At 37.5% G+C, this 24,970-nt stretch overlaps 1 protein-coding gene across 1 annotated transcript; it reads right to left on the minus strand.

Moving 5' to 3' along the window:
- Positions 1 to 149: 149 nt before the first annotated feature.
- Positions 150 to 24,819, minus strand: usp11 (ubiquitin specific peptidase 11). Its single transcript, XM_023431126.2, has 21 exons — positions 24,585 to 24,819; positions 21,028 to 21,137; positions 20,521 to 20,651; positions 20,267 to 20,384; positions 19,898 to 20,043; positions 19,574 to 19,635; positions 18,580 to 18,679; positions 17,779 to 17,952; positions 16,624 to 16,782; positions 16,207 to 16,431; positions 15,942 to 16,025; positions 15,424 to 15,518; positions 15,086 to 15,289; positions 14,819 to 14,922; positions 13,538 to 14,044; positions 11,831 to 11,901; positions 11,451 to 11,563; positions 11,208 to 11,357; positions 10,751 to 10,866; positions 10,350 to 10,438; positions 150 to 2,315 (listed from the first exon to the last, which is right to left on the minus strand). The coding sequence occupies exons 1-21, from the start codon at positions 24,692 to 24,694 to the stop codon at positions 2,139 to 2,141; spliced, it is 3,045 nt and encodes a 1,014-aa protein (XP_023286894.1). The 5' UTR covers positions 24,695 to 24,819; the 3' UTR covers positions 150 to 2,138.
- Positions 24,820 to 24,970: the final 151 nt, after the last annotated feature.

Here is a 24,970-nt window from a genome sequence, read left to right on the forward strand (position 1 = left end):
TCCTTGTTCAATCACAGCTTGTTACTGAAATCTCAGCTGTGTGTTTTGGAAGTGATGTAAGATGAATGACTAACGGCTCCCGTAAAATGGTTATGGTGTAGACAGGGTGACAAAAAATTTAACAAGCCAAAAATGTAGAAACTCTCATGTCTCGTGACAATAATCATCCTTTTATTCATATCAAAAAAATTGAAAGTACAATAAAATATTTTCATCTGATATTTGACAGGGAAGACCAAAGAAAGAAATTGCCCAAAGCTTCCCTCCCGCTCCACCCAGGAATAATAATAATACATTTCTTACAATACAAAAATACTGTACACAGAGCCGGTTTAAAAATCAGCGAGCGCTCACTCTAACCACAGAGACAAAACTTTGCCTGCGTCCGTCTCTCTGCACAGACTGGAAGAAAATTAAACTTACTGTCATTCTGTCAGATAATTACGCCTGAATCCAAATTCTGTCCATAAATACAAAAAATAAGCATCTCAATGTCCTGCACCAATTGATCAATAAAATTGTTCCAGAAAAAAAAAAACAAAAAAAAAAACTGTAGTAATGTGACAGCTGAAATTAAAAAAATAAATACAAGAGGAAACAATCAAAATATACAAAGAAAGATTAATTTATCATCCCTGGCAGCTTTGTTCAGTATTAAATTATCTATTTATCTGATATAAACAAACTCCTCTGATTACCCATCATCCTCTTTAATGGTTTTGTACTGAAGTCTGTTGCACATTAAACCACCACAGTAACTTATCTGCTTTCATTTGAAAACATGGAAAGAGAAAAAGTTTTATCAGCTACTTATTTTGTATGCAGAGAATTCAAGTTAATTTATAACACGAACTATATAACTATAATTTAATATGTAATAGTTTTTAGTTGTAAAATTTGGTGCCAGTTTTTTAAAAGCTGGATTTTTAAATTGCAGAATCAAATGGTAATGAACAAGAAGAAATAAACAGAAATTCACCAGCTCTAACTGCAGTCTTTAACCTGGTGATGTCACCTGAATAATTACAGGATTTGTTCATGTTTAAAATTTAGGGCTGAACAAATGGATGCATTAAAGAAACACCTACCATAACTTGATTAATTAAGTTAGTATTTAAAAGATGTGCTGTCAATGAAAAAAACTTTTTGAAATTTGACAATTGATTATTTGACTTCCCTCTTCTGTCTTTTAGACGATGAATTAATCAATTTTAAAATGGAATGACAAAATTTATTGTTTTAAAGTTGAAGTCTTTTAAATTGGACTCATGTTCCATTTACTAAGGAGTTGCCAGTCATTTTGTTTCCTGCTTAACAATGACAGTTTCTATTTTGTGATTACTTTAATTGGAGACTTGTCTAAAACTAAATGCAATCTGCTTGTTCAACAGAGGGGGTAGAGTCTCTGATTTGTGATCAATTTATTAAGTAGCTAATGACCAAAAAAACAGACACAATCAATATAGTTAATGGCATATATTGATGCTTAATTTAATAAACGTGTATAACTTTTTCATGATGTTAACAGAGCTGGTCTATATAGGTTGAAAAAAGCCTTTTTAAATGAATTTTGTAATACCATTTTAAAATTCAATTATTCATGGATCATTAAAAGACAGCAAAAAACAACAACAATTTTTTAATATCTGAATGCCAATTACTCACTTTGTAAAGTGAGTTCAGTATGATTTGATTCACCAATAAAGAGCAGATCAATTTATTAATTCAAGAGGATTAACATCAAGTACTGTTCTATTACCTCCCTGCAGCCGACAGTCCAACCCTGATTTCTATATTCAAGGTCTAGTTTTGGCTCAAATCAACAGTCTAAAACGGATCCCCTCCCTCCCCATCAAACTACCTGAGATTCATGGAGCCATGAGCTACCAAGCAGAGAAAACTCACCAGACAAGATGTTGCCCAGCAAAAACCAGCATTTAGAGCAAAAAAAAAGAATGAGGAGATCTGAAATACAGCCTGCAAAGGTGCTTTTGTTGTTGTGACTAACGGGGGAGAGTAGTAATCAAAGAAAGTTCACGTGTTGTTGAAAATTTGTAAAAATACAAATAAAAAAGATGTTCTGGAGAGGTAAAAAACATGACAAAAGGCCAGAATTAAGTTCAGTCTTTAGCGTTCATTTAGTCCGTTTCCATGGTGACATAGGAGGCGGCACCCAGCTCTGCATCGTCATCTTTGCAGGAAGTGATGTCATTGGTGAGCTGGGTGGAGGAGGCGGGGCTTGTGCTGGGGATGGGCAGAGTGGGTTTTCTGATCTTGTCTTGTCGGTGGTAAAACAAGACGTAGGCAGCATTGGTCTAAGGGGGAGAAGAAAAAACATCTTACTGATATAGACCTTTAAAAGCTTCAGTTCAGTCACATGCTTGTATGTAGAGTGAAGCATTATTATTGTTGTAATCAGTCTCTATTCATACTACTACACTAAAACGTACTATAATAAAACATTTTTTATGCCATACTATGCACGCTGACATTCTTGACATTTTAAGCCTTACCATACTGTGACTTTTTATGACATTTTTATGCCTTAATATATTATGGCCTTTTTTGACCATTTTATGCCATACTATACTATGACGTTTTTAGACGTTTTTATGCCTTAATATACATTGACCTTTTATGCCATACTATACTACGACGTTTTATGACATTTTTATGCCTTAATATACATTGATATTTTTTGACCATTTTATGCCTTAATATACATTGACCTTTTATGCCATATTATACTATGACGTTTTTAGACGTTTTTATGCCTTAATATAATATGACCTTTTTTGACCATTTTATGCCATACTATACTATGATGTTTTTAGACGTTTTTATGCCTTAATATACATTGATATTTTTTGACCATTTTATGCCTTAATATACATTGACCTTTTATGCCATACTATACTATGATGTTCTTAGACGTTTTTATGCCTTAATATAATATGACCTTTTTTGACCATTTTATGCCTTAATATACATTGACCTTTTATGCCATACTATACTATGACATTTTTATGCCTTAATATATTATGGCCTTTTTTGACCATTTTATGCCTTAATATACATTGACCTTTTATGCCATACTATACTACGACGTTTTATGACGTTTTTATGCCTTAATATTTGACCATTTTATGCCTTAATATACATTGACCTTTTATGCCATACTATACTATGACGTTTTATGACGTTTTTATGCCTTAATATACATTGACACTTTTATGCCATACTATACTATGACGTTTTTAGACGTTTTTATGCCTTAATATAATATGACCTTTTTTGACCATTTTATGCCTTACTATACTATGACATTTTATATGACATTTTTATGCCTTTAAATAATATGACCTTTTTTGACAATTTTATGCCATACTATACTATGACGTTTTTAGACGTTTTTATGCCTTAATATACATTGACCTTTTTTGACCATTTTATGCCTTAATATACATTGACCTTTTATGCCATACTATACTACGACGTTTTATGACATTTTTATGCCTTAATATATTATGACCTTTTTTGACATTTTATGCCATACTATACTATGATGTTTTTAGACGTTTTTATGCCTTAATATACATTGACCTTTTTTGACCATTTTATGCCTTAATATACATTGACCTTTTATGCCATACTATACTATGACGTTTTTAGACCTTTTTATGCCTTAATATAATATGACCTTTTTTGACATTTTATGCCATACTATACTATGACGTTTTTAGACGTTTTTATGCCTTAATATAATATGACCTTTTTTGACCATTTTATGCCTTAATATACATTGACCTTTTATGCCATATTATACTATGACGTTTTATGACATTTTTATGCCTTAATATATTATGGCCTTTTTTGACCATTTTATGCCATACTATACTATGACGTTTTTAGACGTTTTTATGCCTTAATATACATTGACCTTTTATGCCATACTATACTACGACGTTTTATGACATTTTTATGCCTTAATATAATATGGCCTTTTTTGACATTTTATGCCATACTATACTATGACGTTTTTAGACGTTTTCTATGCCTTAATATACATTGACCTTTTTTGACCATTTTATGCCTTAATATACATTGACCTTTTATGCCATACTATACTATGACGTTTTATGACATTTTTATGCCTTAATATATTATGGCCTTTTTTGACATTTTATGCCATACTATACATTGACATTTTTGACCATTTTATGCCTTAATATACATTGACCTTTTATGCCATACTATACTATGACATTTTTATGCCTTTAAATAATATGACCTTTTTTGACAATTTTATGCCTTAATATACATTGACCTTTTTTGACCATTTTAGGCCATACTATACTATGACGTTTTTATGCCTTAATATACATTGATATTTTTTGACCATTTTATGCCTTAATGTACATTGACCTTTTATGCCATATTATACTATGACGTTTTTAGACGTTTTTATGCCTTAATATAATATGACCTTTTTTGACCATTTTATGCCATACTATACTACGACGTTTTATGACATTTTTATGCCTTAATATATTATGGCCTTTTTTGACCATTTTATGCCACACTATACTATGACGTTTTTAGACGTTTTTATGCCTTAATATACATTGATATTTTTTGACCATTTTATGCCTTAATATACATTGACCTTTTATGCCATACTATACTATGATGTTCTTAGACGTTTTTATGCCTTAATATAATATGACCTTTTTTGACCATTTTATGCCTTAATATACATTGACCTTTTATGCCATACTATACTACGACGTTTTATGACATTTTTATGCCTTAATAATATGACCTTTTTTGACATTTTATGCCATACTATACTATGACGTTTTTAGACGGTTTTATGCATTAATATAATTGACCTTTTATGCCATACTATACCATACGATTTTAGACGTTTTTATGCCTCAATATAATATGTCATTTTTTTGGCCATTTTATGCCTTAATATACATTGACCTTTTATGCCATACTATACTATGACGTTTTTAGACGTTTTTATGCCTTAATATACATTGACATTTTTTGACCATTTTATGCCTTAATATACATTGACCTTTTATGCCATACTATACTACGACGTTTTATGACATTTTTATGCCTTTAAATAATATGACCTTTTTTGACAATTTTATGCCATACTATACTATGATGTTTTTAGACGGTTTTATGCCTTAATATAATATGACCTTTTTTGACCATTTTATGCCATACTATACTATGACGTTTTTATGCCTTAATATACATTGACCTTTTATGCCATACTATACTATGACGTTTTTAGACGTTTTTATGCCTTAATATAATATGACCTTTTTTGACCATTTTATGCCTTAATATACATTGACCTTTTATGCCATACTATACTATGACATTTTTATGCCTTTAAATAATATGACCTTTTTTGACAATTTTATGCCATACTATACTATGATGTTTTATGACATTTTTATGCCTTAATATATTATGGCCTTTTTTGACCATTTTATGCCTTAATATACATTGACCTTTTATGCCATACTATACTACGACGTTTTATGACATTTTTATGCCTTAATATATTATGACCTTTTTTGACATTTTATGCCATACTATACTATGACGTTTTTAGACCTTAATATACATTGATATTTTTTGACCATTTTATGCCTTAATGTACATTGACCTTTTATGCCATATTATACTATGACGTTGTTAGACGTTTTTATGCCTTAATATAATATGACCTTTTTTGACCATTTTATGCCTTAATATACATTGACCTTTTATGCCATACTATACTATGACGTTTTATGACATTTTTATGCCTTAATATATTATGGCCTTTTTTGACATTTTATGCCATACTATACTATGACGTTTTTAGACCTTAATATACATTGACATTTTTGACCATTTTATGCCTTAATATACATTGACCTTTTATGCCATACTATACTATGACGTTTTTAGACGTTTTTATGCCTTAATATACATTGATATTTTTTGACCATTTTATGCCTTAATATAAGATGATGTTTTTCATCCATATTATATTACAACTTTTTATGGCATACTATTGTGACAATAACTACAACAGGGAGATGTTCCTGTTTCTTTTTCCTTTTCAGATGCTGAATGCAGGGATCTCATCAGCCTGATGTGCCCTACCTAGGCCCAGTGTGCACAATAAAGATTTATTGCATGACACTGTAGGGTCTCTGAGTAGCTTCTTCAGCAGCAGACTTTTACATCCTCGCTGTAAGAAGGAGAGGTTCCGCAGGTCCTTCATTCCAGCAGCTGTCAGACTCCACAACTCCTGCTCTTCCTGACCATGTGCAAACTTGCACTTTTTCATGTACATATCGTGTGTATTGTGTATATTGTATTTATTTGTTGTATATTTCCATAGATGTTTTATTCTATAGATGTTTATTTTCTGCTGTGGGATAAATAAAGTTAAATAAAGTTAATCTAATCTAAAGGCGCCCCCATTCAGTCTTGTTGTCTCTGGCTGCCCTCTCTGTTCATGCTCTGGCTGTTGGTGTCATCAGTGATCCCGCGCTCCCGGCAGACCTGATGTCAGCTGTGGCCACTCTTTTGTTCACTGTTTTTTAGTTATTGATCAGCCTGAATCTCATTTTGCCTTTGTTGTAAATAAATTCTTTGGCATTTACATGTCAACTTGTGTCGTCTCCTGTTCTGGTTGTATAGCCATTGAGCCAGACTGTGACACTATTTTATGTTTTTTGATATTTTTATAGTCTGCCATAAAAACGTAGTATATTAAAGCATATGACCTCAAAAGATGCCATGTACAGTAAGGTATGAAAATGTCGAAAAAAAGGTTATACTATAATATTGCATAAAATGTCAAAAAAGTCATTGTATGGTATGGCAATAAAACGTCGAAGAATGTCATACTACAGTATGGCATAAAAATGTCTAAAAATATCACAGTATAGAATGGCATAGAAACGTCAGTGTAGCATGGCATAAAATTTCAAAAAACGCCATAGTATAATATGGCATAAAAATATCAAAAAATGTCATAGTATATTAAGACATAAAAATGTCAAATATTATCGTTGTATGGTAAGACGTAAAAATGTCATAGTATAGTATGGCATAAAAACGTCAAAAAAAGTCATAGTATAGTAAGGCATTAAAATGTCAAATAACGTTATATTATAGTATGGCCTAGAAATGTCGTAGTTTAGAATTTAAAATAACATCATCGTACAGGTTGGCATAAAAATGTCAAAAAATGTCATAGTATAGTATGGCCTAAAAATAGTATAGTATAGCATAAAAACGTCATTGTATAGTATGGCATAAAAATGACAAATGACGTCATGGTACATAATGGCATAAATGTCAAAAAAGTCATATATAGTATAATATATAAACGTCATACTATAGTAAGGCATAAAAATGTCATAGTATAGTATGGCATTAAATGTCTAAAAACGTCATAGTATAGCATGGCATAAGAATGTCAAATAACGTCATAGTATAGTATGGCCTAAAAATATCACTTATAGTATAAGAATTTCAAATAATGTTACAATATAGTATGCCATAAAAATATCACAGCATAGTATGACATAAAAACGTCTAAAAATGTCTAAAAACTTCATATTATAGTATGGCCTAGAAATGTCATAGTATACTATGTCATTAAATGTCAAAAAACGCCATGGTATAATATGGCATAAAAATATCAAAAGATGTCATAGTATAGTATGGCATAAAAACGTCAAAAAACGTCATAGTATAGTATGGCATAAAATTGTCAAAAAAGGTCATATTATTTAAAGGCATAAAAAGGTCTAAAAACATCATAGTATAGTATGGCATAAACTGTCAAAAAATGTCATAATATATTAAGGCATAAAAATGTCATAAAACGTCGTAGTATAGTATGGCATAAAAGGTCAATGTATATTAAGGCATAAAATGGTCAAAAAAGGTCATATTATATTAAGACATAAAAACGTCTAAAAACGTCATAGTATAGTATGGCATAAAATTGTCAAAAAAGGTTATATTATTTAAAGCCATAAAAACGTCTAAAAACGTCATAGTATAGTATGGCATAAAATGTCAAAAAAGGCCATAATATATTAGGGCATAAAAATGTCATAAAACGTCATAGTATAGTATGGCATAAAAATGTTATCATATAGTATTGCATAAAAATGTCAAAAAACGTCATAGTATAGTATGGTATAAAAATGTCATGGTATAGTATGGCTAGTATAGTACAACTTAAAAATATCATAGAACAGTATAGAAAGAAATGTCTATAGTATAATATAGCCTAAAAATATCATAGTATAGTAAGGCATAAAAACATTATAGTATAGTATAGCATAGAAATGTCAATAAATGTCATAGTATAGTATGGCCTAAAAATATCATAGTATAGCATGGCATAAGAATTTTAAATAATGTTATAGTACAGGATGGCATAAAAATGTCATAGAATACTATGTCATTAAATGTCAAAAAACATCATAGTACAGTATGGCATAAAAATGCCATAGTATAGTATGGCCTAAAAATATCATAGTATAGCATGGCATAAGAATGTCAAATAACATTATAGTACAGGATGGCATAAAAATGTCATAGTATAGTATGGCGTAAAAATGTCAAATAACATTATAGTACAGGATGGCATAAAAATGTAAAATAAAGTATAGTAAAGTATGGCATAAAAATATCATAATATAGTATGGCATAAGAATTTAAAATAACGTCATAGTACAGTATGGCATAAAAACGTCACAGTATAGTATGGCATAAAAATGTCAAAAATGTCATAATATAATATTGATGAAAAGTGTCATAGTATAGTACGGCATAAAAATGTCAAAAAACATCATAGTATAGTATGGCATAAAATTGTTATCATATAGTATTGCATAAAAATGTCAAAAAAACGTCATAGTACAGCATGGTATAAAAATGTCATTGTATAATATGGCATAAAAACGTATAAAAACGTCATAGTATAGTATGGTATAAAATTGTCTAAAAACGTCATCATATAGTAAAGTATAAAAATGTCATAGTATAGTATGGCCAAAAAATGTCATAGTATAGTATGGCATAAAATGTCAAAAAAGGTCATATTATAGTTGGGCATAAAAATGTCAAATAACGTTATAGTATAAAATGGCTGAAAAATGTCATAGTGTAGAAAAAAAAGTCATAGTATAGTAAGGTATAAAAACGTCTAAAAAATTTCATATTATAGTATGCTACAAAAAATGTCAAAAAATGTATGTTATAATATGGCATTTAAATGTCAAAAACGTCATAGCATATGGATGAAAAATGACATAGTATACTAAGGCATAAAACTGTCACAAAGCATCATAGTATATTAAGGCTGAAAAATGACAAAAAAATGTGTTAGTATAGTAAGGCCTAAAAATGTCAAAAGATGTCATAGTATAGTAAGGTATAAAATTCTCTTAAAACATCATAATATACTAAGGCTGAAAGATGGCAAAAAAACATCACAGTATAGCATGGCACAAAAAAACAAATAAAAATCATTGCATGGTCAGGCATGAAAATGTCACAGGTTACAATTACATTTTTATAATTTTTTGCTCTTGTCTACTAAGGCATAACAATGTCATTAAAAATGTCATAGAATACTAAGGCACAAAAATATCATAAATCATATCATATTTCATGTCTTAATAATAATATAATTATAATAATAAATCATAATAATATTGCATACACCTTTTTAGTATACTAAGGCATAAAAATGTAAAAAATATACATTAATATATTTTTATGACTTTGTTGTTAGTTTTCATGCCTTATTCTGACAATTTTATGCCTTAGTACTTAAGCAAATAAAGTCATAAAAATGTCATAGTATACGATAACATTTCATGCCTTACAATACTATGACATGTTTTGTGTCATTTTTATGACTTTTTGAGATTTTTATGACTTAACATGAAATTTTGATGACATTTTATGCCTTAGTATACTATGACATTTTTATGACATTTTTCATGATACTATGACTTGTTATGCCATTGTGCTCACTGTAGTTGAAGACAGCTGCAGGGTAAATAGGGTTTTAAACAGTAACTATGTCAACAATTTTGACCTGGGACCCCCTTCTAGTTTAATGCAGTGGTGTTGTGGTTATTTTTCCCAGTGTGTACACTAATCTAGCAGATTCCTCCTATACATGTTTACCTTTGAATCTGTGTTCACAGATTAATTGACAAGTATCTGGATTTTAATAGACCGACTGGACACTGTCCTAATAGTTCTGTATCAGTTGTGTGCATGATACTGACCACAATCTGGTCCTCTCTGGCGTAGGTCACCTTGCTGTCGTCAAAGTAATACCACTGACCATTATCCTTATTCTTCGCATAGCTGGTGTCTTGAGGAACACAGACAATTATGAGTGTACAAGGTAGTTAAGATACAAAAGGAGTCATATCACTAATAAAACCTTCAACATGACCTGTGTGATTCAACATTACAGTAGATGAGAAAGCTTGAATATTAACATACACATACAGTATATAAGTAAATGAGTAATCTTTTAAGACAACCTTTACAAATAAATAGAAGCAAATGATACTCTCTTCTTACATAAAAAGATGTGCACAATATTTTGTTCAATAAAGGTTGCCAGTTATTAATCTAAGAGTGATATATGGTGTGTACAATTTAAACCAAAGGGCCTTACAATGTCCATCTCTGAGTCCTCCGTAGTGATTGGACACAGCGATGAGGTCATAGCGGCTTGGAGGCTCCCCATTGGACAGACTTTTCCTCAGGAGGCAGCCGGAGAAGTCCAGGTCTCTGCAACAATAACACAACGTACAGTAGAGTTTTCAGAGAGGCTGTTTAGATCAGGTCCAGCTAAACGAGAATGTGCCATGTTTCCATCGTAGCTCACATTTGATTTTGTTATATGCAAGACTTTTGAGATTCTCATCCTCAACAATGATCTCATGACTTGCAACATTGATATTGAATTTAGTTAATCTTAAAATCTTAGATTAACAGAATGTGTCTGCATTAATTTAGTAACTGCATTAAAAACAATACCTCAGAGACCTCTAAGGAGTGAGTGAGTATGTGTGTGTGTGTGTGTGTGTGTGTGTGTGTGTGTGTGTGTGTGTGTGTGTGTGTTTGTCTACCTGAGGGGAAAGTCCACGATGCTGTCGAGTTTCTCTCTGGTGAACTTGGTGTAAGAGAACCTCTTGAGGTGGATGATGAGAACCTCTGGCAGAGACCAGAGGTCCAGCTTCTTAGTGGCCAGCTGGTGCTTCTTACACACTGGACAGTACCTGAAAACACATACATACACACACATCATCATCATCATACATCTTCCTCACCTGCTCATCATCAGGAGAGGTGGAGTGTGTGTGAAGTGTTACCATGGGTTCTCTTCCTCCAGTGTTTCCACAGTGGTGAACAGCTCGATACACTCCTGCAGCTGAACTGTGGTCTGCTGCTGAGGAACCTCCATACTGGCATGTTTGATGTACTTCTACACAGGAGGAGAAAGAAAGAAAAAGTACATTTTAATATATGTTTATGTTTCATTACAACCAATAAATCACAGAGGTGTAGAGACGTGAGAGGAGGAAGAAGCTGTAAGGACACAGGTGAAAATGATGATTGTTGGTCATTTCTGTGACAAAATCTACATTTAGCATCTTCAATATTTTGAAGATGTGTATTTACACAGTCTGTAATCCAAACAAACACACACACACACACACACACACACACACACACATATGTTCACACTGACCTCAGCTTCATTTTCATTGTAGAACCTCTTCTTCATTTCAGGGTCCCAGTCGATGGCCACATAAGGCTGAGCTGCAGAGAGACAGAAAGTTAGTTAATAATAAATAATTTACATGAAATGGAAAATGTTAACAAATAATTATAATACAGATGTGATGTGGCTTGCAGCTTCTCATTAGTCCTTCTTGAAGCATGTAATCTGCAGGCAGCAGAAGCAGCTTTTCACTTGTTTCAAATATTGATATTGTCCTCTTTCAGCAGAACATGAATTTGAGAGAATTTTACCTGTTAAAGCAGCTTGGAAATGATTTTAAAACAAGGAGAGTATAAATCAAATCCGTATCCATTTTAAAATACTGTTGCTCACCTTTAGAGCCTTGCATGGTCAAAGACCTCAATATATTGCTGACCTCCCCCTCCCTTACACAACAAATCGGGCTCTCAGATCTTCTGAGCAAAAATTACCAGCCGTCCCTCGAACCTGCTATAGGACTCGAGGCGACCGTGCCTTTCAAGCTGTGGCTCCTAAATAATGGAACACTCTCTATCCCTGTCTTCAGCAAGCAGCTGAAAACATCTTTATTCAGATAGGCGTTTGGTTAGTCTATTTGAATACCTCCCCATTATTGTGTAGCTCTTTACTTACTTTTTTAGTTTTATTGTCATATTTATCAAACTTGTGTATGTTTTGTGATGTAAAGCACTGTGATTTTTATCTGTGAAAGGTGCTATATAAATTAATTTTTACTTACTTTACTAACAAACTCAGTGACTGAGCGAACTCTTCAATTTACAGCTGATGTGAGACGCGTCGTCAGAGCTGAGCTCACACCATCGTGTCTGCCTCATCAATGTGTTTTATATATTTTATGTTTAAGTCTGTGTTTCAAGTGGCTGCAAGACTAATTTCCCCTCAGGGACAATAAAGAAGTGGGAAGAAGATCACACAGGAAATATAATTGCTGTTATAAAATGACTGAGGAGTCAAGTTATAGGGGACACTAACAAGAGCTTTTTGTGACATTTCTGTGAGGAACTGCAGCACGACTGGTGCAGAACAGACTGAGGTCAATATGAGGAATCTTCTACAGCTGCTGCGTCTGTTCAAATTTCTTCTTCTGACTTCAAAGTACTGACAATTTCTCTCTGAGACAATGAGATGAGGAAATTATCAGTAGCTGTTTCACCCTGTATACAAACCCCTTTATTGAGTACTTAATGCTGGGACACCTGCTTCTTTCCTGAGGAGCCATGCAGATGTTTCATGCTGAAAATGCCATTTGATAATAGATCAATGTGGTTTTTCAAACACAGCATGTGAGGGTGAAACTGTGAGGGTGAAACTGTTTGAATGTGCAGTTTCATTCTGACAATATTTGCTGAATATTTAACCTCCAGCTAATGGGAGACTTTTATTTCATAGCCATTGTCTCATCGTCTGGGCTTCTCTCAGGAACAATTAAGTCAGCTCACTTTGGGGAAATGAGCGTTTAGTTTCTTTCAAATGGAATAATGTCAGAATGTTGATTGTTTAAATTGATAATTTTGTCCTCATCTCTCTCTCGCTCTTGTAGCTGTTACTGTTTTTTTTACTCTTATCTAAATGTCTTAAAAATAAAACAAAAAAACCAACAAGATTCAAGAGACAAAAGGGCAGAAATATAAATTAAGTCTTGGTGGGAGTGTTGTCTTTCATCATGTAACTTACAGCTGAAGGACACGGCGCTCCCTCCCTCTCCCATCCCTCTCTCAGTCGTCCCATTGGAGTTCACCGCCTGGATGGTGAACAAACTCTTCCTCCTCTTACGACACGCCCTCCTCTTAGCCGGCTGTTCATTGGGCGGCGGGCTGGGAGAACACGCCTCCTCCTGCTTGTCTTCCTCTTTTTCTTCCTCTGTAGTCTCACTGGGCTGCGGTGGTTGCTCTGCTGGTGGTTCTAAGCTGGTGTCAGCATCGCTGGTCTTGCTCGTGTCTCCGCAGGGACTGGTGTTTTCAGTGCTGTTGCCGGCGTCAGAGTTGCAGGGGGGCTCAGTCTGGTCCTGGGACCCGTTATTGGTCTCCGTGTCACCGTGGTCCAGTGAGGGCTGCTTGTGGTTGAGATCAGGGAGGGGCTCGGCGGTAGCGGTGTCCTCTGATTGGCTGTTTGCGGAAGCATCACTGCAGGAGGGTTCTGTCTCAGAGGGTCCGGCTTTGTCTGCAGTGTCCTGCTGCTCATCTGAGAAAACCACACAGAATCAATCAGAGGGAAGCTGAGGACAGCTGACAGCTCAGCCTGTTTGCAACAATAGGTTTCATTAATTTAATGAATCTTTCAAGCATTTTTTGATTAATCACTGCCTGGTTTATTAAATGTCAGAAAACAGTCAAAGCTATATCACAAAGATTAAAGTGGCGTCTTAAAATGTCTTTTTAGGATTTGATTTATTTAATCTACAAAGATTCCCATCTGTCTGAGTGTCCTCTGTTTAACGACCAGTGTTGCATGAATCATGTGTTTTGGTGACTTGCTGTTAAACCTGCTCAGAATTTGATGGAGGTGTTTATTTAATACAATATGAAACTGCTCTGATGGTGCGTTTGATGGCCAAGTTTGTTACGACAAAGTTATTTTATGTTTATGATGATTTCTTTGCTTTTTACAGATTTGAGCAAACTGTGTTTTGTTTGTGTGTATGAGATTGTGTTCCTGTCTGACTGATGTTTCACCAGTGTCACAGTATATTTGGTGTCTTACAGGTCCACGTAGGCCAGGAGTTTGTATTTGCATGGAATAATAAATAATATAATTAACAAAATAACTACAAAACAGAGAAAAGCAGAAATTCTTGACACGTGAGGAGCTGGAAACTTTTAGCGTCCATTTACTGCCGACTAATAAATCAAGAGTGTGTTTTGTCAGATTTGTAAACAGTGAGTGTAACTGATGTTTGTACATTTGAGCTGTTTTTATTCTGTCTGTCAAGCTTGTAGCTGCAGAAGGGGACAATACCATCACTGATGCCGTTGGTCTGAGTCTTGTACAACTCATCTTCATCATCATCTTCCTCCTCTTCCTCCAACTCCTCAGAAGGGTCGGGAGGCCGCACGTAGCGCCTGCTCACACACACACACACACACACACACACACACACACACACACACACACGTAAGTAATATTCATTGCAATGAGTGACATGACTTTGTGGTAATAATAATTAAAATGCTTAAAAATATGAAAGCATAAGAAGTGCACTAATAATGTGTGTGTTGTGCTCACGCCAGCCTCTGCAGGAACAGGTTGTAAAGCGCCTCCTGGCTGCAGCTGCTGCGCGGCACGCCGAGCAGCAGCGGGTGTCCGAACAGCGACGTGCCATACGAGCTGCTGCCCGAGCCATAGTCTCTGTAGTGAGAGCGCTCCCTCAGGTAGAGAGCCAGCAGCACCTGCTCCTCCTGCTGCTCCTCCTGCACGCTCAGCTCATATCTACGCACACGCACACACACACACGTTAGACAGCAGGTTGGCTTCAGGCTGGGGGTGAATCAGTGCCGTTTGTTGTAGGAATCTAACACATTCTCTCCTCATCGACCTCAAACAGACCAAAAAGTTGTTCTTACACAAAGATGTCATCTCGGTCCAGGATGCAGCTCAGAGACTCATCAGCGCTGTAGATCTTATAGAAACGGTGGTTGAAAACATCAGCTACCACCATCTGAAACAAACACACACACAAAGTTATGGACTGCACTTATATAGCACTTTACTCAAAATGCTTTACACTACTTGCCACATTCACCCATTCACACATACATAAAAACAAATGATGGAACAGCCACTAGGAGCAATTTAGAGCTCAGTATCTTGCCTCAGGACACTGACTGAAGGAGTCGGGGAGAGAACCACCAACCCTCTGATTAGTGGACAACCTGTTCTACGTCCTTAGCCACAACCATCCAGTTAACCTTCCTTCTCTGATCCTGTCAGTCTCCGTCTCATCAGTTCAAACAAGAATTTGCAAAGAAACACACTGGGTTCTTCCCTGGTCTATCCCCCCATCCTTCCAGCAAGTTTAGCTGCAAATCAGTTCACTACTTTTTGTGTAATCTTGCTGATAAACAAACACACACACACTGACCTGTGTGGGAGGTACGCTGGTCATATCTGACAGAGCAGAGCAAAGGTCAGAAACCTTCCCTGCTTTAGGAACCACAACACGATGCTGCAAACACAAACACACAAACAGTATTTACTGACACACACAAGGAAATATTTTATATTTTATCCATATTGTGCACAAACAGTTTAATATTCTTCATTTTCCTGACACTTCACCATCATGTTGGAGGTGGAGAAAGTCAAACAGCAGAAACAGTGAACTAATAAAAGACAGAAACAGTTACCTGAACAGGTTTAGCGTACGGGTCCAGAGAGACGAAGAAGACCTCCATGACGCGCTCCTTGCTGACAGGAAGTGGGATGCTCAGGTAGCAGAAGGGGTCAAAGGTCACAGAGACCTTGCGGCACTCAGGACAGACGAGTGTGGACTTGAAGAGGCCGTGAAACGTGTCGACGATCACAGAGTCGTTCCGCCGGCGGTGGTTACGCCACGCCTCCTCCGCCACTTCCTGTGGGACAGGAAGAAGAACAATGAAGAATCACAACAACATCAATTTAGAACAATGTTACTTCATTTGTTTGGAGCTTAAAATAAGTTATTGTAAACATTAGGAATATATTTAGGTGACAGAAAAGACCACAGTATGGACTGAGCTGAGTGTCGGGTGTTGTTCAGGTGGTGTTCAGCTGTAGCAGCTCACCTGGTCTGGTCGCCCGTCAGCGTCCCGCAGTTCGATGTACTCTTTGTTTTTGACTCGGTTCAGGTCTTCGTGCAGTCCGTCCAGCAGGAAGGACAGCAGCTCCTGACTGTCGTGCTGCTGGTAACCCAGGAACTGAGACGCAAAGTGACCCACCTTTGTCTGCGTGAACACACACACACACAACGTTGTTAGTAGTCACAGTTTTATAGTAACTCAGGCCCTGTTCAAAACTATATTAACATGCGTCTTCAGTGATCCAATCACAAGTGGTCGGCTCTACGTACATCAGTTCACGCCTGTGGCCACATGTGGTCCAAACCTCGTCTGAATGTGGTCTCAGTGATTTGATCTCAAATGCATCCTCAATGTGTCTTGAGTCCATTCACACCTGAACTCAAGAGCTGTCCACTTGTGATCAGATCACCCGGGATGGATGTTAATACCAGGTCTGAACAGGGGCTTAGTCTGTGTCATTCAGAACAGATGACAGTAACATCTGAATTTCAGTCTGAAACAACTGAATGTGAAAACATCTTTTTCTCTCTGTTTTCACCAAGTCATTATTTTTCACAACCAAACATAAAACTGGAGGGGATAGATGCGATGTCCACTTCCAAACATAAAGTGTCATTTACAAACAAGTCTCAGTCATTTCTTAAAATAGTTGCTCACTGCAGTTTTTAACAAACAGAGGAAATGATGCATTTGTGGGGGACTATTTTCAGCAGCAGATGAATCCACATTTGGTGTGCATTTCCTCATTAAGTATAAAAGCAGGACAAGACTTCGTCAGCAGAGTTAAGTGGTTTTGGTTCTGCATCTTCAAACAGCCCCAACAGACCATTTAATTTGTCACATTGCATTTCACAGTGAAGGTTAACATGGAGACTTCAGGCTTCACTGACTCAGAGATACAGAGCTCAGAGAGAAGCGCTGATGATTTTATATCAGAACAATAAATCACATGAGAATGAATTAAAAAGTACTGCAACAACAAAAAGCAACAAACGCAGCAACTAAAACTAATTTGAGCTCTTTTGTATGATGTTTACCAAACTGCCGCTTCAGGGCTCTTACTTGCTGTGGTATTAATCCATAGATGAAACTGAGACGTATGTGTTTAATCACTCAGTCATCAGTTTAACACTTTGGTACCTTGAAAACACGCGGCACCACGGAGTAATGCCTCCCCGACCACATCTGTTTGATGACGTCAGCGTAGGCCTCGGCGATCTCCCCCTTCATCCCCAGAGGGTTGGTGAAGTTCAGCTCCTCCAGGTAGGAGCTCTGCAGGAAGTACTCAGTCAGGGGAGGGGTGTTACTCAAACACTGCAGAGACAGAGAGAGAGAGGAGGTGTCAGGACGGACGGAGGGAGACAAAGCAGAGCGAGCTCAAAGTTAACACAGGGAGAGGAGCTACTGTTTAAACCAGGTGAAGTTATAAATGAATATTTATAAAATGGTTCTGTGGAGAAATCTGAGGAGCAGGACGGACACAGACACCCTCCAGGTGTTAATTATGTACTGAGCAGGTTCATCCAATCACAGCTAGTTCTGAACTGGAGCAGGTTCAAGGTCTAAATGTTTCTTCAACAGTAAAGAACCCGCTGAGTTTCTGTGTTTATAACATGGTAAATTGCAGCGATGCTCTGAAACACAGTGATACTAGTGACACAGTGAAATATCGTCACTGTGGAGGAAGAATCAGAATCGAATCAGACTCTGTATTTTGTGCAGCCATTACAAGAATGTAGCGTCCAGGCAACCATTTCAACAAAAACAATCGAAATATACTTTGTTAATTACAACGATGCCTGACTGGTCTCGTTTCTGGGATCAACAGAATTAGCCCAACCCTGCTCTTCAGATTTTGATCTGTGTGTGTGTGTGTGTGTGTGTGTGTGTGTGTGTGTGTGTGTGTGTGTGTGTGTGTGTGTGTGTTCGGCCTGTACAGACCTGTAGAGCAGAGTTCATGAAGCAGGTGTTGCCCAGGTTGGTGAGGCCACAGACTCCTGGCTGTCCTCGGTACGAGTCCTGCTCTTCCACTGAGTTCCTCCTGAAAACAGCAGCAGCAGATTCAGACCAGGACTGTTGAGAGTTAACATTGCATTCACATGGAAACAGGAGGAGGAAGTGAAGGCAGGCGAGTAGCGCTGAATATGATTTATAATTCAGTTGTAATTCAGCCGTGAGGATCAGGAGAGCAGGACCCTGTAAAGGTTCATCAAATGTGGTGTTGTAACTTCAGCTAATCTCTTTGAGCTGCTATATTTGCTCGTATTATGGACACTAATAAAAGTACAATTATTACTACTGCAGTATTTCAATAAACTACAATTACACTACAGACAAGTGTCACTGGATGACTTTGATAAACACATGATGATTCTCTGGATGCTCTCTGTGGAGGCTGCAAACAAAGAGTGTTTCTCTTATTTCTTCTGCCATCGTTGAAATACACTATGTGGATGAATTAACATTAAATACCTGACTGCAGTGAGTGGGACCTGATATGGTTTATTAATAAACTGGTCAGTTGATTGTTGTAAAGAGGACATGTGTATATAAGATGTGTATAAAATAATTGAACTTTTGGTGACCATGCAAAACAGGAGCAGATGAAGTCTAGAATAAAAACAGAGCAAACTGTGAAGAGAAAGAAAAACAAGCAGAGCAGGAGAGGGTGAGGCAGAGAGAGCGACAGAGTGAGAGGGAAAGAGAGAGGGAGAGGAGAGGTTTTCAGAGGAAACAAAACTGAAAGTGATGTGAAGACAATGAGTCGGGTAGAACAAGAGAACTCCACAGATGGGAAGGAACAGAGGAGGGATAAACCAGAGGACGGGTGACAGAGAGAAAGGGAAGAAAGAAAGACAGAAAGAAAGGTAGAGTGTGATGTATTAAACATTTCGAAACAAATGAACAGAGAAGTAGAGACAGAGAGTTTTCTTACATGATCTGAGGTCTGGAGCTCGGCCAGGTGCCATCAGCATTCCTCGTCTCCATAATCACCGTCTGACACACACACACACACACACACACACACGCACACACGCACACACGCACACACGCACACACGCACACACGCACACGCACACACACACACACACAAGTTACAGCTTATCTCTAAGGTGGACAGGTTGTTCTTTAATGAAGAGCTGCTGCTATGAGGAAGTTGTAAAGAAACAACAGGAACATCTGCCTCTGTCACAGACTGAATCTACAGATCCGATGAGGTCATGTCTGTGTGTTAAACAGTGTCAGAGTCTGTCCTCACCATCCCAGAGCTCAAACAGGCGTCCAGCACACTCATGTGGATGTTCCTGAGACGCTCGCAGTTACTGTCAGAACTCTTCATCCACAGACGACACTCTGAGCCCGCAGGCACTGAGAAGGCCTGACACATCGCTCTCTGGATGGACTCTGTACACACACACACACACACACACACACACACACACACACACACACACACACACACACACACACACACGACACAATGTTTAAAAGAGATTCACGTCCTCAGAAAGACTGAGTCTTTCTGTCGGTTTCTGACAGTCACCACATTTCAACAACAACACTAAAATGAACAGTTCAGGAGTAAAGGACGACACGTACACACACAAACACACACAGACAAACTCACGTATGTTGTCGGTGCGGCTGAACTGTGAAGTGATGACATTCTCCATGTTGCTATGGAGACAGAGGAAGACCTCAACGGGGTAAACCTCTACCTTCAGAGTGCTGGGCAGGTCCACCACCTGACACACACAGACACACACAGACACACACAGACACACACACACACACACACACACACACACACACACACAGCTGCTGTTAAAGTGTCTCATACTCCACAGACTGAGTGTATGTGGCGTGTGGTGGTGGCGTTACCTTGCGCTCCAGCGGCGGGTGACTTTCCACCATGCCGTACCAGGCCAGCAGCTTGTGCCAGGCCTCAGCTGGCACCAACACAAAGTCTTCGTTCTCCACCAGACGCTCCTTCAGGTGGTATGAGTCCAGATCTGAAAACAGGAGACGACTGATCACTGATGTTTATAAAAGACAGAGTCACCACTTCAAACCTGATGCTGCAGAAATCCAATTCTGTGTTGTCACTATCTTAGATCCAGATAAAGGTTTGTTTGTTTTCATATTTGTGTTAGTAGCTTAAGCTAATACAAGCAACGCCAAAACAGAGTGAACATGACTGTGACTTTTACTACAGCCTGTTACATCAACCTCCATTCAGGATCAGGGAGGATGAATTTGTATGCGGTGTGGAGGATGTTCGAGATCAGAAATCAGCATAGGGAAATCAGGGAAGCAGAGGAGGGGTGTGTTGTTTGTGAGGAGTTTTTAAGTGATGTCATGATGAGGCGGAGCGAAGTGTCAACTGACCCTCAAACAGCTCAGTGTTGTCAATCTGACCGGGGAAGGACGACGAGTTCTGGTCTCCACTCTCCACAAACTCCTTCCACTGCTCGAACCAGCGATGCTCCACCACGTACCTGCAGCGCGCACACACACACACACACAGTTAGTATGACACTCCTTTGTAGGACTGTACAATTAGGTGGTGAATCAATTAGTCAACTGACCATCTGAAAATATTTTCACTACCCATTAATGGTTTCAACTGTTTTTCTGCAGCCTCTCAAATTTGAGCTTTTTCCTCTTTTCTCTGTTTTATATCAACAGACACTCTGTGAGCTGCTGGACCAAACAAGACGCCACCTGTCTCTACGCCTCATTTCAAATCATTTCTCTCTCTCTCTTTTGACTTCTGATTCCACAGAAGAAGCAGTTTCATCACCTCTGGCTTCAGGAAACTGATGGACATTTTCCTTTTTCTCTGACATTATATAAACAAACAATCAACTGAAAAAAAAAATAGCTAGAGTTCATCTTTCAATGGGATCACACCACAAACAGAGTCCTGCCAAAGTAATCAAAACCACCTCTATGTTACAGTCGGTGACTCCATGACACATTTTGCCAAAACGACAAACACCAGGAGGTCCAAAGAACAAGTATCCAAACCGATCGTTTTCCCCAATCAATAAAAACCCAAACTAAGTTAGGTTACCATTATATAAGATGTAGTAAAGTAGAGCTGTCAACTGACAGAAAATTGATTCTCAAACATTTTGATAATTGATTAACTGTTGAGTTATTTTCTAAGTAAGAATGGCAAAATCTTCTTGTTGTGGTTTCACAGATTTGAGTATTCTCTGGTTTTCTTAGTCTCTGAGTGTTGGTCAAACAAAATAAGACATCGGAAGATATCACCTTGTGATGGGCATTTACCATTTTATCAACAAAAAACGAATCACTTAATCGAGAAAATAATCAACAGATTCATTAATAATGAAAATAATCACTAGTAGTCCTAAAGTAAAGCAACACATCTGCAATCATGAGAAGCTGGTTCCAGAAATATTCTTGCATTTTGTCTGAAAAATGTCAGTAAATTATTAAAACTGTTGGTTAATTTCAGCTGTGATTGTGATATAAAGTGACACACGTCACAGTAGAGGATTTCATCCATACTGCCCCCTGAGTCTAGACATGTATCACATCCACCACCTCTTGTGCGAGTCACCACAGAAGTATGTTCACACTGTTTTATGAAAGGCTCTTCTCCCACTGGTCGACAGTCGACACATCGAGAGCTCCAAACAACTCGTCAATGTTTTAATTTACAAACAGTTAGATAATGAAAATTCAGCTCAGGACACAACAAACAACACATTTAGTTCTGGTTACAGCTGAAAGCTCCATCTGTTGTGATTCAGATGCGATGTCAAAAGTAAAAAAGAGCAACAGTGATCACAGGAAGTGAATCTGGTACAGTCCAACCCCTTTAAACGCCAAAACAACCTGCAAAGGTCAATAATTTTTCCACAGAATTTTGTGCAGGACTCGCCCATCTTCTTGTTCCTCTGGCCAGCACAACAGTTGGTGACACTGATCATATCTCCATCTGAACCAGTCCAACACTTGAAGTCACCAGCCAGCTGTCACACAGCTCTGGTTTTCATTTTATTTTGCTTTACTTCAGAGAGACTGAATCAGATTTCTTCCCTCTGTGTTTTTGATCCTTTAAAAACCTCTGTTCTGCTTTTTAGCCCCATTCAGTCAGTTCTGGGTCTCATTATTCTTTTATTACAGTTTGGCAGAGAACCACTTTGCTTCCTTCCACCTTATAAAAAATAAAAAGCTAACAGCCTTTTTGTTGGGACTAAGAACCTGTCTATCATTCAGTTTTGTTTTTTTATCAGTGTCTGGTTTCCTGTGACTGTGTGTGTTGATTAGAACATTTGTTTAAAATCCAAGATCATACCATGTCCAAACACAGTTTTTATTATCACACTGTACAACTGTAAGGTGCATTTAATGACATGTAGTGTTCCTGACAACACTCTCATTTATTACAATGCTGACAGTGAACAGATACTGAAACCAAGTGAAGGCAAAACACCGTTTGGTACCAACAACAGTAGAAACCTGCCCAATCATGGTGCTGCAGAATCTGACAGAACATGTTTCCACTACACAGCACACACACAGCAAGTTATTTTATAATCTAATCTAATCTAATCTAATCTTACTCTGACAAGAAAATGTCAAGTTTAAAGACTTCATTAGGGCTGCAACTAATGATTATATTCATTATAAATAATCTGCAGAATAGTTTCACAATTAATTGCTCGGTCTAAAAAACATTAGAAAATGCCTAGTTGATGTCATCAAACCAATTAACAACCCAAAATCTAAAATTATTCAGCTTTTGACTGATTAAGACAAATAAAAAAAGTAAATGCTCAAAATTGAGAAGCCGGGGCCACAGACTATTCCCCATTTTTGATTGGAATTGTAAACAACTGTGTTTTAAACACATGTAAGTGATATGACATGCTGGGTTTTCATCTTTTCTGGTGTTTAATCATCACCACATTCATTGCTTAAGGGGCCCAAGGCAACAATGAATTGTTAGGCCCTTGCTGACTCCCATTATACAGTTTCATCATTTCCCCAGGCACCTAGAAAACAACCAGCACTGTAGAGCAGAAATTAACTGGCACCCAGTTTGATCATTTAAGGCTTTATCAAAGGAAAAAGGCCATAAAAATCACTTGTTTCAGCCTCTGAAATGTGAATGTTTGACAATTTTCCTGGTATTCAATGAGAGTTAATTAAACATCTGTGTATTTTAACAGCTTGCCAGACAAAACTAGATATTATAATACATTACCTTGAGTCAGGCATATGACAATGAAAATAATTGACTGAACAGTCTCCTGCAGCACAATCCGCTGCCACAACTATCCCACGTTTAGTTTACAGATATAAAACATCTCCTGCCAGTTGGCAGTCACATACTAATTCATTTCATCACCTACAAGTAGCCAAGAGATAAGACTGAAAATTTACTAATTTGATTTAAAGCAATAAAATACCTTTGATTTTTCAGGACATACAGATACTCTGTAAACACTAGTCAACAAACAAAATAAGTATTAAATCAACTGAGAAGGAAAATTAGGACTCATTAGGAAGTCTGGAGGTTGAAACTGTGATCCCGTGACACTAATAAACTGGGATTAAACGCGACCTGAAAAGTGCTGTACACATATTCCTACCCAGCTCTGTTGAAACCAAAAGTGAAGCTTAACGAGCAGACCCTGAACGTCTCTCTACAGCTGGTTGACAGGCTAACGTTAGCACTGTCGGCTAACTGTCCGTTCACCGTCTGCCTGGTTAGCAGGAACTAACACGGTGGCGGCGGCGAACACCCGACACCGAGCCGTTAAACTACCTCAGCAAACTCTCACCGTCACAACAACGACCTGCCCCTGTCGTTAAACCCGTTAATAACCGTTAGGTAACCCTGTGATGCTAACAGTTAGCCCCGTCTGTATGTGTGAGTGTGTGTGTGGCGGGCGGATTCTCACCAACTGTCCCCAGCACGGAGCTCACACTCCCGCAGCAGAGACTCGATCTCCCGCCGCTGAGTCTCCAGGCCCGGAGGCTCCGCGGCGGAACAGCGGCTGTTGGCCGTCATGATGCTAATCAATCACACATAAATGTCGGAACAGCTGAGGATATTAAACAGAGCCAGGAAACGAAAGGCAGAAGTCAACCGCCGCATTGATCAACCGATAAACGGGAAGCTGCACGGAGCTGTGTTTGCGGAAATAGGAAGTGGTTCAGACGCAGTGGATGACGACTTCCTGGGCCAGGCTCTTTCATTTATTTACCTACATAAATGCATATTCAGTAAGTCCAGGCTGTATTTAGTTTTCCCTGTGCGCTTGGACTTAGGTTTTCCATTGTTCTG

This window comes from Seriola lalandi, unplaced genomic scaffold, assembly GCF_002814215.2.
Source record: "Seriola lalandi dorsalis isolate HSWRI2012SDOR001 ecotype SW California unplaced genomic scaffold, Sedor1 jcf7180002054917, whole genome shotgun sequence".
NCBI lineage: Eukaryota > Metazoa > Chordata > Actinopteri > Carangiformes > Carangidae > Seriola > Seriola lalandi.

Excerpts from the sequence above, each read along its gene's own strand:
- usp11 (XM_023431126.2), bottom strand. The coding sequence starts at position 24,694 with ATGACGGCCAACAGCCGCTGTTCCGCCGCGGAGCCTCCGGGCCTGGAG. Across the intron at positions 16,026-16,206 it reads CGTACGCTAAACCTGTTCAG|CATCGTGTTGTGGTTCCTAA; the intron begins GTAACTGTTTCT and ends TTGTGTTTGCAG. Across the intron at positions 2,316-10,349 it reads CCAGAGAGGACCAGATTGTG|ACCAATGCTGCCTACGTCTT; the intron begins GTCAGTATCATG and ends TCTCCCCCTTAG.